Source organism: Pteropus medius, unplaced genomic scaffold (genome assembly GCF_902729225.1).
Source record: "Pteropus medius unplaced genomic scaffold, Ma_sr-lr_union100, whole genome shotgun sequence".
NCBI lineage: Eukaryota > Metazoa > Chordata > Mammalia > Chiroptera > Pteropodidae > Pteropus > Pteropus medius.
This window is the reverse complement of record NW_024350319.1, coordinates 3,475,634-3,492,504: the sequence shown is the minus strand read 5'-3', so window position 1 is coordinate 3,492,504 and position 16,871 is coordinate 3,475,634. Positions and strand designations below refer to the sequence as shown.

The following is a 16,871-nucleotide window of genomic DNA, read 5'->3' as shown; positions in this document are numbered from 1 at the left end:
TTAACATGAAATGAAATTTAAAAGTCCTCTTGATAGAATCATTCTTTTGCTGATAATTTCCCAAACTCAACACTTTGCTGTACTTGAAAATCTCAATAATGCTAATAATTTAAAAATATTGGTAACTTATTTTAGAAAGTAGAAAGTACTGTTTAAATCTAATGTATTATGTATCTGTCATTCATTTGAGCTTCACAAAAATCCTATGAATAAATAGGGTAGGAATTGTTATCCCAGTTTGCCACAGTATGAATTCTAATGGCCTTAGAGATATTTCCCATTTATATTGTTTACCAGCTGGGTGGGACTATGGACAGGTTCCTTAATAGTTCTAAGATTTAATTTTTTTTATCTGTAAAATGGATATAATAATACCACCCGCAGAAGGCAGCTGTAAGGATCACATGGAGTAATGCTTGAAAATGCTTTGCAGTGTGCCTGGCACATTGTGAGCTTGAATAGCTGTGCCCTTATGAGTAGCAAGAAGGGTGAGTGTTGTGCCAAAGCACGTACAATAAGTTAGGGATCAGAACTCAGTCTTTTTAACTTTTTTGCCAACTGCTCTGTCATCCCTGTATTTGGCCCAAGCCGAGAATATTAGTAGTGCAGATAGAGCCTTAGGACAAGACCTGCCCCATTCTGCTAGCAAGTTTTCTTCTAGTACTACAGAGGCTCCAAAGGTGTTTTGTACCATGAATGCTTTAGGCAACCTGGTGAAAGCTATGAGTCTCTTCTTTGCATGTTTTTAAATGAGTAGAATAAAACAATCTCGATTTCAAATGGAATCAGATAGGTTAGTAGATAGATAGATAGATGATATATGCTTATAATTTACACATTACAGATATATAACTTATTGATATGAAAACATGATCTCTCTATTGGTGACAAAATTATAGATAATACTAATGTTATAGGGATTTTTCTATATTCATAATTGAAAGAAACAGTAACTTTTGGTTAAAGACTGATGAAAATAAAGATACAGTTTTTTTTCTCATTCGAGGTCATAGACCCCTTGAATTTTATCCAAAGACACCCAAGGGTGCCTCTAACCCAAGTTAGGAGCCACTAGAGTCCTGTTAGCTTTGCCCACGGGGCAGTGTTAATGTTGCTGCTAAAGGCTAAAGTGAATGTAGAAAAATATAAAACAAATATACATACATGTCTTCCCAAGTTCTGTTCATCACGTCTGCTTTGACCTACAACAGTGCTGTATTTGTATCAGACTGTTTGTTTACGAAAACTTGGACACTTCATTCTCCACTCCAAATGCAGTAAAAATATTTCAAATTCTGAATGAATTTTTTATTCCACCAGCTGAGGCTTAAACAAGGATGTCTGAGACCTGACATCCCTTGGCTGATTCCCTTGTGTGACCAAAATGCTTACCAGTCCTCCAGTATCTTGGTAATACTATGACACTTAATACAGCCAGATCTGACAGGCCAAGAAAGCAGGGTGCACTGCTTGGAGAAACAGAACCTCAAGTAAGTTGGGCTGAGGCATAAAAGGCAATACCAAAATATGTTCTCAAAAAGGGTACTGTGGTCCTAACACGTGTTCTGCCTCTTTAGAAAGCCGAAGTCATTCTCTACAGTCCATCCCACTCACTCTTGTCTCTGCAGTCTCTTCCACCTGAAGTCAAGAAGGGACATTTGGCCGATCTTTAAGGTGGTTATATGTTGTCCGAATTTAACCTCATACATGTTTAATGAGGGCACCTTTTTAAAGCAAAGGAGGTCAGTCTCTCAAGGACTGGAGTTTGTGGGGGGGGTTTTTTGAGAAAAAGAGATTAATATTCCATTGCCCCAGTATTTTCTAACACAGCTCCAGCCTGTGGCTGGCTTTTTATATCTGCTGCAATCGTCGGCCCAGAGTGGATTTCAACTCTAAGGGGGTAGCAATGAGGTCTTTTGGATTCCATTAGCTCCTCACATTCCTCCTGCTGGGTTATTTTTTTTTTAAGGTTTATTTATAGATATCTAAGACATTTTCAGGCATAACTCTCAGTGTCCCAGGTACTGTATTAATATAGTCATCAGAGGATTTATTTTTTAATGTCATTTTGGAATGTCTCAGCAATGAGCTCACCTGAAAGAAAACCTATTGGGTAACTTTTTGAAATAGATCCCAGCCTTAGGTAAAAGGAATGTATTAAAACTCCCATTATACTCTCAGGCTTGCTGGGAGAGCTTGCATTTAAGCCCCATGAAATATAATGCGAGGGGATCTCGCCAGGATATTGAAGCTCTGAGGCCAGGAATGAAAGGCCGATGGGAAGCTGTGGAATGCAGTGACCTTGAGGCTTTGTAGCTGGATACTGAGGTGCAGTCTTTTAATGCCTGCCATTTTAATGGCCTCAGTCCTAGCAACCAAGAGATGGCACATCACACACAGTCTGGTATTTTAGCCCCTTTCCTCTAGAAAAGAAAGAGGCGTTCCATTTAGAGGTGACGAGCAGTAGGGAACAGAAGTGCAATGCAGGGGAGAAGGTCACCAACCTTCGCTAAGGGGACCCCCAGGTGTCTGACATTCAGGTCAAGCCACAAGCAGCAAACTCCCAGAGAGCCTGTCCCCAGCTCTTTTTTGTGTGCGTGTGATCACTTCATTCTGTTACTTACAGAGGAAATGTTTCCAGTAAGAGAGCCTGTGTCTGGGATTTGGAAATCTTGTTGTTAAGTGGAATGTTGGTTGTCAAGACTACTGGGTGTAAAGGGATTTGACCTTCGCTTGGCTCCAGGGGTGTAATTGGGTGGTTTCATACAAAAGTAAATTGTTCAAATGTTAAATCAGGAAAAACAGGAACTTTTAGAAATAAGACTTATACAGCGAGGAGATGATCTTTTTTCTTTTTGTTTTATTTTGGTTGGGGCTACCTGATTTTTCTCTCTGAAAGTTAAAACGGGGTGACTGTCACCTCTCTGCTTTGGTATTAATGAGATTTTGGATTTACAAGGCCTGCTCTGTTGAGGCTGCTTATTGTGGTGTGTATTGGTGGGAATGTGCTCAGAGCTCAGGATGGCTCAGGCATGAATAATTGAAAGAGGAGAGGGGAAAACACAATTGAGTCTTCAAACAGCAGAGCGACACTGTATATAGTTTATTTATGCAAATTCGACTCTGCCCTCAGCAGAAAATAACACATTTAGAGATTACAAATTAAGTGTATGGGTAATTCTCCAACTCCATTCTAAGCAACGAGCATGTGTCTCAAAGCAAACCTTAGAGGGGGACGTGAAAATGCTATTTCTTCTGTCTCGGCTCCTGTGTGCTCCTTAAAGTATAAGCATCTCATTTCAGTGGTTCTACTCTAAAACTGTATTTTGCATATATACAGTTTATTATTTACCACCCATTATTATGTCTAAGATATATAGTGCATATATATTACTATAAGATTTAAATAAAACATGTGTATATATACTGTATAATGTGCATTATGGTCAATTAAGTGAATTTTCAAGACATTCGACCTTACAGAATGGTTGCCTCAAATATTAACTTAAGTGACTCACCCTGTGTGAGATAATATTCCTACTCTTGTGTTGTATAAATAGGTAAGAACACCTTCTTTTGGAGTCAGAGCCATCACGACTTTCTGGCTGAGCAGTCTTGGGCAAGATGTTGTACCTCTGTGTGTCACAGTTTACCCATGTGTTGAGTGGAAATATTACCTACCTACCTCATAGAGTTATTAGACTAGTTCTAGACTAAATAATATCTTCCATGTAGAATTCTTAGTGTAGTACCTGATGAACCATTAGCATTGAATAAATGTTAACTGTTATTATCCTTGTTATAATTTTTAAAATCTTAGCTTTGCTAATATCTGTGTTAACTACTTGTTTTAAATGATGATAAAGGAATACAATAGACAGCAAAACTTAAATGAAATAACAGTTATTACCCACTGACCTCTTTTAAGTGCAATTATTATGATTTGCTATGAACTACAATAATTTTTCTTTACTTTTCAATCAGATATTTTCTAAGAGTGACTGTTTCTATTTCCCCTTTCTATCTCCATGTATCTACACTGGTTGTCTGTACATTCCTATACTTTTGCCCAAATTCACTCACTGACATCGGTCTGTTGAGAGCCATTCAGGTGAGCATTTCCTCAGATCGGTAATGCCAATCCCAGCAGGAATCAATTTCCGCAAAATTGTCAATACTAGGTATTCCTAGCTTATATCACAGGAAGTAGGGTCTTTTACAGGCCCACCGTCTTAACACAGCGGAGTAAGAACTGCGTTACTCCATCTTATACTTCACCCAGCATGGCCTCCCTCTTTAATCACATGTAAAAAAGTTCCCTTTGTAATGACAGCAGGTACATATGTTTCCAGGAACCATCTTAAGGCTTCCTCTCCCTTTCCATTAAATGCATTAAAAAGTCATCTTAAGTATATTCTAAGTATTGTGATTTTTATAAAGTTAGGATATTCTATACTTAAAAATAAGAAGAAAGACATTTGGAGACATTTCTAAGAAGTAAGTCCTAAGTAGCTTGAATGCTGGTGCATTGTTCTAAAATCAATAAAGGTTATGAATCTTTCTTTGCCAAAAAACATTCTTGAGCATGTCATATAAAGTGAATTATTTTCCAAAATAAATATGAGGTCATGGTGGTAGTTTGTTTATAAGTCACAAAAATGAAAACTTATGTATCACCAATGTTACACTAAAACTAGCAAGTTTATAATCAGTCGACTGGTTAATTGACACTCCAGGTCTTTCCAAAGGAAATACTTGTACTTGCAGCTATATTATGCCTGGGGCCCCAGTGGACCATGGATTATAAAGAGGGTACTGAATGAATATAGACACACTGCCTCGTAAACAGAAGGTGAAATCAACTTGTTTGTTAGTCATTAATATTTAGATATAGCTTGCTATCTTATGCTTTAGCTCCTAGAAGCAGAGGCTCCTAGGGATGGTTTATATAACCCAGCTTCATTAAGCTATCACAGGAACATTTGTCTAATACTTTCTTTTATCCCCATCTAGGATTTCCTGTAGCAAGCAGAACTGGTCAGAATCATTTCATTGATCTCAGACCTGGCACAAGTTATTAGTCACTTAGCTCAACAGTTCTATTGACAGTTCTTAGAGTAATCCATATGTTATCAGGCAGCCCTCAAAATAGTTGCCAAGTCATTAGCATAGACAAAAACAGCCCCAAAACATTCTTGCAGAATTGTAAAGCACACAAATCTTCATAATTACCTTTGTGAGTGACTTACATAGTGACATGATATAAATAGGATGTATTGAGTGTTCACTACTCAATAAATGCCAGGAAATTTCTAGACATATTTTTATTTAATTCTCAGTAACCTGCAAGTTTATTTCAAACTTAAAGAAACTAAAGTTCAGAGTCTTAATCTTCTCTTATTTTGAACAGGAAGTAAGAGTGGAGCCTGTGTCTTTCTGCTTCCCCACACTGCCCCACTAAGGAAAACTCCTCACTCTAAGGATTCGTTTGTTTATTTAATCAACCTGTATTCACTGAGCCCCTGCAGTGCATCAGGCACTGAAGATAGGGCTGTAAACAAACCAGAGCTGGTTTCTGCCTGCAGGGAGTTTACAACTAGCTGGGAAGACAAATAACAGAGGAGGAATTATACTTATGGATAAGTGTCAAGACTCAAACACCATTTCTTTAAATTAGGGATAACCATATACTGCTATTTCAGAAAGAGACATTCCCCAGGTGGTTCTGATGCGCAGCCAAGGTGAGGAGCACCAGACTCTGTGCCTGACATACATAGTAAGCCCTTAATTTGTCCATACTAGTGTGATTCAGATTAAAAAATGGAGTCTCACATAGCCCTTCACTTTTCTCATATTTAGAAGAGCTTTGATTTTTGTGTCAGTTGGTTCCTATGTTGGTGTTGTGTTTCTTCTTGGCTCCAATTTAGTGTCGCTGTTTTTTTTCTTCCCCCATAGGTGACTGAAGGCCATTGGAAGTGGGGTGGTGTCACAGTCCAAGTGAACAGCGCCTTTTTCACAGGCATCTATGGGATGTGGAACCTGTATGTCTTTGCTTTGATGTTCTTGTATGCTCCATCCCATAAGAACTATGGGGATGACCAGTCCAATGGTGAGTTCCATTCTCTTTACTACAGCTTTATTTTGGATAAGTAGGCTTCTCTCTCTACAAGACTTAAATATCAAAGGCTCTGGGTTTCCCAGTCAAGCCTTTCCTCCAAGTGTGAATGATCACCCTAGGGATTCTGGAGCCATAAGACAAAAAGCCAGCACGAGGCAGATAATTCTTTAAGTCCTCGTTTTTTCTAAATCTGTAAAATACATTGGGAATATTACATTCTAGTCTAAAGCATTTCCCAGTTTTAGTATAGAAATGGAATTTGCTTTCCTCAAATTTTTTTGTGCAAAATTGACTGTTAGAAAGTATGCCGCATGTATTCTCCTAGTTTGAGAAGCATGGTCCTAAGATACCAGGTGGAGTGGGACTGAGCCTTAAGAGTTGAAGATGGAGCCAGCTTCATTTTTTTCCCGTTCATTTTTTCTGCAAGGCTGTTGACACGTGTCCAAACCAATAGATATTCTCCTGTCCTCGTAGCCTTCTTCTCCTCAAGGGCTGGTATGTGTTGTCTCAAATGTTGATGCTGCAAAGAGCCTTAGAGAACTTAGCCGGTCTGGTCATTTTATATATGAGGAGACTGAGGTCTAAAGAAGGGAAGAGCTGGCCTGGGGATTCTCTTATCAGCCATGGCAGAAAGAAATGAAGATAACTACCTAAGCAAGTGCTGTTGACTTGGGATAGGTGGCCTGGTAAACATCTGATCTGATAGCTCCTTTTTCTTTGCATACTTAGTTCTACACTATTTGGCTCCACCCTTATTCCTTCTTCTCTTTTTCACATCTGCTTTACCCTAGCCACATACTTGCTGTTCCCCAAATAGAAAATGCTTTTTCTCATTTCAGAGCCAGTGCCCTTCACTCTGCCTCAGAGCAGAAACCAGGCCCTTAAGACCAGCTGTCCGTCGTGGCACCAAGGGTTGGCCTTGCTCAGAGGGAGTGCTCTGCGAGCTTGTGCCGAATGAATGGATCTATATCCTGTCTCCGTCTGGGCCTGATAAAACTTTACGCATCTTTTGGGCCCATTCAGAATGCTTCCTCCTTGAAACCTTTTCCTGATCACCCGAGTTGGAGTTCAGCAAATTACATTCAATAGAGTATTATTGCCATGGGATATTGATAGGTTTTAGTAGTCAAGTAAGTTTGAGAATCATTGGGTTTTTATCTCACATTAGTGAAGTTTTTACTGTAAGACATCAGTGCCTTTAGTACATTAATGTGTATTGTCTTTTAAAATGGCCGGGGGTAACAGTATTTCCCCAAATTTTAAAAACATTTGGCCCTGGAACCCTTTTTCCAGGCAGTGTATCATTTGGAACGAGTCTTCTAAGGATCATGCCTGAAGGGAACATGATTACACTTTTCACATAGTACTCACTATGTGGATGTGGATGACCTTGCCTGTCCCTTTTCTCTCCTGCTGGAACAGTAACTCCTTAAGAGCAAGGACTGGTATTTTAAGGATGCTTTGAAAATGTTGAGTGAATTAATGCTTTAGAAATAAGAGTTCTAGATTAGCTTTTATATTTCACAGATAAGCCAGTGATCTTGAGAGAGAAGTAAAAGAAGATGGGTGATAACATGAGATATAGAGCAGGGAGGAGGGCATCTGTGCCAAGGTCACCAATAGAGGAATGTTCTCAATGTCACCGTCTTTCTCCAGTACTACACATTCCACTTCTGTGCAAGAGCATCCTAGTCATCAGGCCTCTTTTCCTTCCTACTCTTTGCTTTTTGTCACACTCACTGTCTGGTCCATCTTTGGCCATGGGTCTTGGGCAAGAGAGAAGACTTTTGGCTTAGCTGCCCAGCTGCCCAATGCTTGGTTTGATTGACGTCCTATATAGAAAGCTTGTGAACTAAGGAGTCTTCACTTTCCACTACTAGTACTCAGGGTTTTACTATGCACATGGAAAATGGAAGCATGTAGCCTCTCTGACAGTGGACCTCCATAACACCAGCAGGAATGGATTCTGGGCTTATGAAGAAGAATCTCAAATGCATTTCATGATCATACTGTTGGACTTTGACAGGAACCACATGGACCTGTCTTTGACTTGAGAGTATTAAGCAGGAATCTAAAAGGTGGAGCTCCTGCCTTTCAGGGAATTACCACATTAAGCAATGGCTGGACTTCCTGGGATGGATGTTGGAATGATCATTTTAATGGGTAATAGTTATTGAATACTGACCTGTGCTATGGCACCTCATGTACATAAACTATTTTGGTTGTTTTTGCTATGTGACTACTGGTAAACTGCTTAATTTCTCTGGGTACCACTTCTTCCATCTATAAGTGATCTCTTAAAGTCTTTTGGAACCATGGAATTCTTTCTTCCTGTTAGCAGGAAGGGGCAGAAGAGCACCTCCTGTCATACAGTGGAAGCCCAAAGGGTAATTCTGTCACAGGTAAGGAGTTTCAAGACACTAGTGAGAATTTGCCCAGCTCCAGCACTTTCAGGCACGTAAGATGGCCAGAGCTGTGGCCAACCCTGCAGAGGCAAGATGACTGCCTGCCACCTATTGGGCCAGATGTTTGAGTTGCAGCCAGGTGTTAGGCAGCTTCCCTTAGGACTTTGCCTGCACAGCAGTCACCCTCCTAGGCTTGAAACCTTGCAATAGCACTTGATCAGTTCCCCATCAGTTTATTTTTTCATCAAAGACAACTAGAACTGCAATTCACAGAAAGTTCAGAAGATAGTTCTCAACAGGAGGTCATGTCCCCTGAATATTTTGCTAAGTAGCGTTTGGAAATGTTCATGGTTGTTTTAGAATGTCACTGTGACTGGGACGTGCCACTCGCGTTTAGTGGCCAGATTATGGGGACGCTAAATGTCCTGCGATGAGCAAAACAGCTCTTTGTAGTAAGAACTGTCCTGCCCCAAATGCCAATAGAGCCCCTGTTGAAAAACACTCTTCAAGCAGTTGAGTGGGCAGATTCTTTTGGGACCCTCTTCTGATCATAAACACAAAAGTCACACAATTTAGCAGTTCTATGATGGTGACATGATCAGCTGTGATTTCACAGCAGCCCATGAGCCCTTGTCAGCTGGCCGTGCCCTTGCTCTTACGTGGTGCTGTGACCTTGTGCATTTGGAAGGGGGCGCTTCCATGTTGGGTTCTCTGATCATTTTCCTTCTGTACTCTCTTTCACTTTCATGTCTTCATCGGCTGCCAGACCACACAACGTTTTCTAGGAATTATGGCACATTTGCCAAGATTTTGAAGCTCCTTGAAAAGAGCTAGTTTAGAATATTACGAGGAAACCTAGAAAAATAAACTCTCAAGGGGATACACTGTATTTTCAAATTCTCTGGGTCTCTGATGACATTTCTTCTTCTCTCCCAGCCTTTCAAGCCTTTTCCTTTTTTGTGGAAAGTTTTTATTTTTAAAATGGTTTGGACTCCTTCCCCTACTCCTTGCTTGTAAGGTCCAGATCCAAAAATTCAGATCTCTTGCTATAAAGAATGAATCCCAGGTGTGTTGTGCTTCTTGCCTTCGCAGATGGATTCTGGAAGAAGAAAAAGCTCATTTCCAGGAACTTGGAACGCAGTTTCTGATACAGCAGAGGCCAAAGAGGATGAGGAAAGAGAAAGAACCATTGAGAAGTGTAGTTTCACTTGGGAGGTGGAGAGAGATGCTAAGAAGTGTCACGAGAGAGAGGGTAGGAAGGAAATGGAAGCAGAGAGCATAGACTTTTGTGTCTCCCTTTTGGTCAAGGAATGAACAAAGAGAAACAAAGCAAATGGCAGATTCAAAGAGAGGGTCGGCTTCCAAAGAGCATTTTTTCTCATGTTTTTCTGTTTCTCTTTTATTGTGTAGGTCGGAAAGTGACCCTTAGAAGTGAACCACTGAGCAGCTCAGTACCTAGCTCTGTGCTAGGCTGGTAAGATGGAGTGATGTGAAGTCCGAAGGAGTGACAGAGACATAGTCCTTGCTCTCAGGATGCCAATTTCCTGGTCTGGGAGACAATACTTATTTGGCTGCCTTCTGAAACGGGGGATATGACGAGATAGCTCCAACCTGGACTATTTTCATGTTTTCAGTAGCTGATTCGTGCAATAGGGATGTGGAGCTCTGGCTTCCTTCTTGTTGGTTGATTTACCATAGCTGCAGTGGTGGTATAAGCACGTTCACATCAATCATTTTATATACACATAGATATATGTACACATAAATTTATGTGTATATATATTCATATGTATATACACACATATATGTAGGTCTATATGTAATCATTTTATGTCTATGTATGTGTACACACATATACAAATATACATATAATTTTGTTTTATTTAGCAAAGATATTTTAGACCTCTTTCTCTCAAGGACCATTCACATTTTCTACTCTGCTCTTGTTGCCTTTTCATTGAAGTTCTTCTTTTTACCTGTTTCCATAACCAATTTGTGAATCATTCTGAACGTCCTCCCAGGCTGAAGCAAACTGCAGCAGGCAGATGTTAACTCTTAGTTTAGAGTGAAGGGGTACAACATCGATGCCCTATACACACGACAGACTGTCCCAACCCCCTCAGTCACTAATTCACGTGGGAAAAAAAGGTTGGAGCTGGTTATGAAGTCAGACGATTCTCGATAATAGCTTTCATTTTTCTGTTCTTTCTACTGTAGAATTCTGGTCAGAAGGTTTTGGGAGAAGAAACGGAATTCCTGACTGAATGTCTATGACACAGAGAACAGGAGACACTCTAATTGCCAAATGGTTCTTTTCTATTTCTATTCACATTATATGTCTCCTTTCTGACACACTCATTCTGCTGGAAGCCACAGTAGCAACCCCAGGTTCATATCTTGGTAGCTTAGCTACCATACTGTGTCAGTTTTACTTCCGAAGGCTTCTAAGGTCTCCTGCTGCTTGTCTCACAGGAAAGGTGGCTTTGGCTTTTGTTGCCTCAATACCTGTTTGGTTTGAGTCAGGAGGCTTTGACAGTGTTTGCCTTTTATTAAGGTCTTTCCCCTGGTTGCATGTCAGATGACTCACGCATGGCCAGACTGGCTTCTCCTTGATGTCTGTGAGCAATGGTGGAGTTAGTCTTATGACCGGGGCTGGACTCAGACTCTGAAGTGGATCTCGACAGCTTTTTCCCATTTCTTAATGAAGATGGGAAACGGATGGCAGGCCATCACCAGCCTGGCACCTCCTGCTCTACTGTTTGTAGTCAGGCACTTTCTGCTACTGCCTTTCCCAGGGCTGCTGTCCTACTAGTGACCCAATCTTTTCTTGCTCAGGCAATAAAAATCATATTTTCTGAGTCTTAAAATTACTATGACACCGCTCTTACTTCAGTCACCTTCTTGAGAGGGCCTTCCTGCTTCCTAAGGTATTAGTTTGGTAGGGCCGCTATAACAAATAATGACAGAAAGGGAAGCTTAAACAACAGAAGTTTATTTTTTCACAATTCTGGAGGCTAGAGTTCCAGTCCAAGATCAAGGTGTCAGCAGGGTTGGTTTCTTCTAAGGCTTCTCTCTGTGGCTTATAGACCACCATCGTCTCCCTGTGTCTTCACATGGTCTTTTCTCTGTGTGTCTTTACCCTAATCTCCTTTTCTTATAGACACTGGTCATATTGGATTAGGGCCCCTCCCAATACCTCGTTTTAACTTAATTACCCATCTCCAAATATAATCACATTCCGCAGTATTGGGAATTAAGACTTCTACAAATGATTTTTTTTTTTTTTTTTTTTTTGGTGGTGGGAGGGTATACAATTCACTCCACAACACTAAGATTTTACTCAAAACTTCTAGATTTATTGTGTCCGCCCTCCTCGCAGTTGCCTGGCATTGAGTATCTGTAGGTACTATGGAGGTGGGGTGGGAAATGGCTCATCTTAAGCCTGGTATAAACCACCTTAATAGTTGAAAGGGTTTGAGAGATGGCTGGACTCAAGATTTCTGAACCCTGTCCCACCAAGGCCACTTTGCCCTGTTCCCTGGAAGGGATCACCAAAGCCCAGTCATCTTGAGGCATACCTGTTTTCTAGCTGAGGGTTTGGCCCTAAACCCCAGTGGGGAACACCAGTACTGGTGCAATAGGCTGGACCTAGCTATGTGGAGTGCAGCAGGGAGGAGCTAGACTAGCCTATACCAGACAAGTTTTGAGTGCTAAAGTATTTTAATGAGTGCTAAAGTATTTATATTCTTTGCTAAGTATTTATATTCTTTAGAAAAGAAAAAAGAATTTTAAAACCTACCATCCACTATTTTATTAACACTCAAAATGTAGGAAGGATGTAATCTTAAACAACAGTCATTTGCATGGGAATAATTTAGCTTTACAAATATCACACTCTTTGTTGATTTTCTCATTCTGCCGTGAACCAGGGACTTTGTTACAGGGAGTTAATATTTGAGCTTAGCTTTGAAGGTGAACAGGAAGAAGGTCAGTGTGGGACTAGAAAAAAATTCACAGAAAAGGATGAAGTCAAGAATGTTATGGAAAGAACATAACCTTTGGAGGTAGACACAGATGGTTTGGAATGCTGGTTCCAATATATATTTTGTATAACCTTGAGAAACAAACATAAACTCACGGTGTGGCACCTCTGTGGCTTCCATATCTGGGTAATGGGGTGTTAATCTGCTTTAGTGGTTTTGAGGACAAAATAATAAGGTAGCCCTTATTAATATTAGAAGACCACGTGCTGGTCTCTCCCAAATTCTGCAATCTTAGAATTATCTTCACAGTTTTCTTTCTTTTTACTAAAGTTGTCTCAGATACACAAATGATGGTCATTAAAATGCTGCCAGTCTTTAGAAGCTGTGCTTACGTAGCTATATGAAGTGTATGTAGCTTTCTGGGTTTCCAGTATGCATTCCAGGCAGTTAGAATCAGAATCAAGTAGCAGCTACGGACCTGTGGCCGTAATACCATAAATATGGATCCATTGATAGTCCTTTGAGATTAAATCCAATGCCAGAGATTGACCTCATTCTGCAATGGTTAGAAAGAAACAAGCCTGCGTCTTATTGTTAATGAGCTGAGATAAATTGACGTTATAACCAGAGAGGCTTAATGCAAGCTGAAGAATTTTTTTCATTTTCCTTTCTTAACATACCATTTTTCCTTTTATTCTTCCCCTCCCCTCTAAGTAAGAAATGTATCACATTTTTGGAAGGGTGTTTTGGGGGTTTTTTTTTGTCTTGGATGGGAAGAGACTTTGAGCATGTTTGTTCCCAGAGCAGCAGGAGCTGAGAGAGGGAGAATAACAAATGGAGCAAGACCTTGGCAGGAATAGAAGTCAAGGGAATTTGGAGACAAATGGAGGGATCCCCATTCCTGCCACGTTACTGCCATTTTCCCACATTCATTCCCTAAGGGGAAAAAGTTGGCCTTCCAGCTATGGTAGAACCACACATGAATCATAGATTTTGCTAGCCAGAGTCCCGCAGATCCAGGTCCTCATCCCAGCTCGGCTGCGAGGAAGCTGGATCATATTAGAGAAATTAATTGCCTCTCTGAGCCTCAGTGTCTTCACATCCTCACAAAATACAGGGCATGCTAAGACCCTAATAGTGCATACAGGAAATACTAATATATAACAGCTCTCCTTACTACCAATGCACTGATATTGTATGTTAAATTCTCTTTCATCAGATAGAAAATCAAAATTAATATGCTGAATAATTCATCCAAATTATTGTATGTATATATTTATGACTGTAATGCATTGCATATGGATTTATACTTTGCTGGCAGTCTCATTTGAACATTTACAAAGAGCCAATGTAGCCTAAAAGTCAAGAGCCTGGATGCTGGATCCTCACTGCTCTCATGTGAATCCCACATTATTCTTTACAAGCTTGGGTCTTGGGCACATTGTTTAGGCTCTCTGTGCCTCAGATCCTTGATTAACAGAATGGGAATGATGATAATAGCACCTCTGTCAAAGGGCTGGGATGAGGATTGAATGTATTAATATTTGTAAAGTGCTTAGAATAGTGTCAGGCACATGATAAGCACTATAGTGTAGATATCCGTTAGAACGAAGAAGCCAAATTCATTTTGGCTGTTTCTTCAAATGATCTGTAAGATCATACACATTTTCTAGGACCTGCTAATTGGAATTACAGTTTAAGCTTAAAGAATTAGCATCTTTGGTTCAAAACCTGAATAAAATTACATTCTAGTGTCAATTCTTAAGAAGTCTTCAATGAAAGGGACTCCTTAGGTAAGCACTCAGAGGTGCTAATGGGTTTACTAGGGTAGTCAGGTCTTGGAAATTTTGGTGACTCTCAGACGTGCACATCTTGAAACTGGCTTTGAACTTTTGATGGCTCACCCAGATACGCAAATCCAGAACTAGCTTTGACCAAGCACCCTGCAAGGCCAATGTGTGGAATAATCAAAACAGTGGCATTGTGGACAAAATCCTGGGGGCAGCAGAAAATTCAGAACACACTTCTGCTACTTTTTCATTGGAGAGAAAACCCCTAATTGTTCCTAAATGCGTTATATGTAGAACCTACCAAATCTGTTGGTAATAGGCAGGTCTTGTTTGCCTTCAAGTGGCATAGCCACCTTGTAAATTGTTCACAGCAAGTGTGTACGTGCCTGCCCTCCTATCACGGGAGAGGAGTTGTGCTGGCCTAGCCCACAGCAGGAGCCTTCCTGCCTCAGCCTAGTTCCTGGTTCTGTCATGTGTCTTCTCCACCACCTGAGGCAGTCAGTCACCTTACTTCCCTCCCAGTTTCCTCATCTATAAAGTTGGCATGATCAGAGTGCCGCCTTGGAAGGCTCTTGTGAGGATTAAATATAATCAAAGATAAAGCATCGAGAATAGCGTCAGGCACCAAGTAAGGTCTCATTAAGTGTTAGTAATTACTACAAATTATATAAACAGTAAGCTGACTCATCTCTCATTACTATCTCTTGTCTGAGAGACAAAAATGGATGAAATTATTGCAGAGCACAAGTGAAAAAGTTGAGACTGAACCCTAGGTGCTTGTGCCCTGGTTTTCTCTATAAGCTCAGAATGTGAAAGAGGGCTGCTGGCATTGAGTGGTTGTCACTCAGATGAACCCCAGCTTTCTTCTCCTTCCTCCTTGAATATGTCTAACACCAAAAACTCTGTTTCAGGTGATCTGGGTGTCCACAGTGGGGAAGAACTCCAGCTCACCACCACTATCACTCATGTGGATGGACCCACCCGAGATCTCTACAAGTTGACTCATAAGGAGGCCCAGGAGTAGGTGGCTGCAGCACCTGGCTGGGACTGTCCCCCCACATCCCAGCCCCTCTAACTAGAGTGGGGAGCATGCCAGAGAGAGAGCTACGGTGTAAATGAGTGCTCCTGTCCCTTAGCTGTGGTTCCTTGGACCAGCGGCATGGACTTTGTCAGTGTGCCTTCTGACCACAGCTCTTGGAGGAAGATTCCTGCAGCCACCAATACATTGTGTATAATAGCAAAACCTCTGGTGTGACACATCTTCTGTGATCATTGTTAATTAGTGACATAGTAACATCTGTAGCAGGTGGTTAGTAAACCTCATGTGTTGGGGGTATACTCCTTGGGGGATCATTTGGGCCAGATGGGGTCTATATCGAGTGGAATATTTAACTCTTTTTCCTGTTTTAGATTCTAGGATAGATGTTAACATCCTTTGCAGTTCAAGATAGGCTGGTGTCATAGTCTTTTCATTCCTAGTTCTAATGACCACTTTTTTCCCCCTATTTATATCACCAAGTAGCCTATTGAGTTAATATTTAAGTTTCAATAGATATGCGTCCCTATTTTTTATGGCATAATATAAAATAACTGAATTTCATGAGAGGGTCTATTACACCAGGGGCATTTCAGCTTTGAAACCAAATCTGTATATCCAATACTAACCAGTCCGTTGGATGTGGGTTTTAAAAATGTTTGCTAAACTACCCAAGTAGGATTTATTGTATTAAATGGCCTTTGGGTCTGAAAAACTTTTTTAACCTCTTGCTTAAATTGTTTTTTCTTTTTATAAGATGCTTCAAACGGCCTCTGAAAGTGTAGATTTGCTCATTTAAATAAACTTGTATGTATATGCATATATGTATATGCAAACGTCATCCTCCTGCTCAACCAGTAGACATGCACCCAGATTCTTTTCCATGTTGAGTTATGTGGGGTGGGGAGTGGGTGAGGGAAATAGCTTAATGATAAATTATAATATTTTGCCATCAAATTGAAGTGTTGGGGGCAGTATCTATTTCTGGAAATAGGGTAGTATATTCTGAACTGGATAGTTTACCTCCTTAGACTGGCGTTTGTGGCAACAAGGATGGGGCAGGGGAGTTACATGGTTTAGAAGCAGATTACTACACCCCCCTCAGTTTATTCCCACTTCCACAAATAGCCTGTTTGATTGTATTTTAACTGCCAGTAGAGAGGAAAAATGGTATAGCAGAGAAAAAAGAACACTGGATCTGAGGTTAGAAAGTAATTTTCTGTCAAAAGTCTATCATTTACTAGTGTGAACTTGTTGAAGCCACCTGACCTGGCTGGTCCCTCACCTACAAACTGGCATTCATAAACTTTAACTGCTTCACAGGGTTGCCATGCCAATTAAATCAGTTAATGTATGTGGAAATGAATTTTAAACTCTAAAGCCATGCAAATGTGTTCTTCCTGGACTCTAAAAACAATTTTACGAGCATCCTGTTTTTCAGACACTGACTGATGCCTGGAAGGCCTGGGTCACAGTCTGTTTAATTCACCCACTCAGCACTCCCCATCCTTTCTTTTCTTGGAATTTGGCTAAAATCAT

At 40.5% G+C, this 16,871-nt stretch overlaps 1 protein-coding gene across 3 annotated transcripts in view; it reads left to right on the top strand.

Moving 5' to 3' along the window:
• Positions 1-16,173, top strand: part of WLS (Wnt ligand secretion mediator) — a 92,290-nt gene extending 76,117 nt beyond the window's left edge. The window contains exons 11-13 of one of the 3 annotated variants that reach the window (XM_039838553.1): positions 5,956-6,109; positions 9,934-9,997; positions 15,208-16,173. In XM_039838553.1, the coding sequence (XP_039694487.1) occupies positions 5,956-6,109; positions 9,934-9,997; positions 15,208-15,211 (222 nt within the window). In that variant the 3' untranslated portion in view covers positions 15,212-16,173. Of the gene's footprint in view, positions 1-5,955; positions 6,110-6,957; positions 9,421-9,933; positions 9,998-15,207 lie in introns of those variants that run through there. The other 2 variants (XM_039838552.1, XM_039838551.1) reach the window with 2 other exon arrangements.
• The last annotated feature ends 698 nt before the right edge of the window (positions 16,174-16,871 follow it).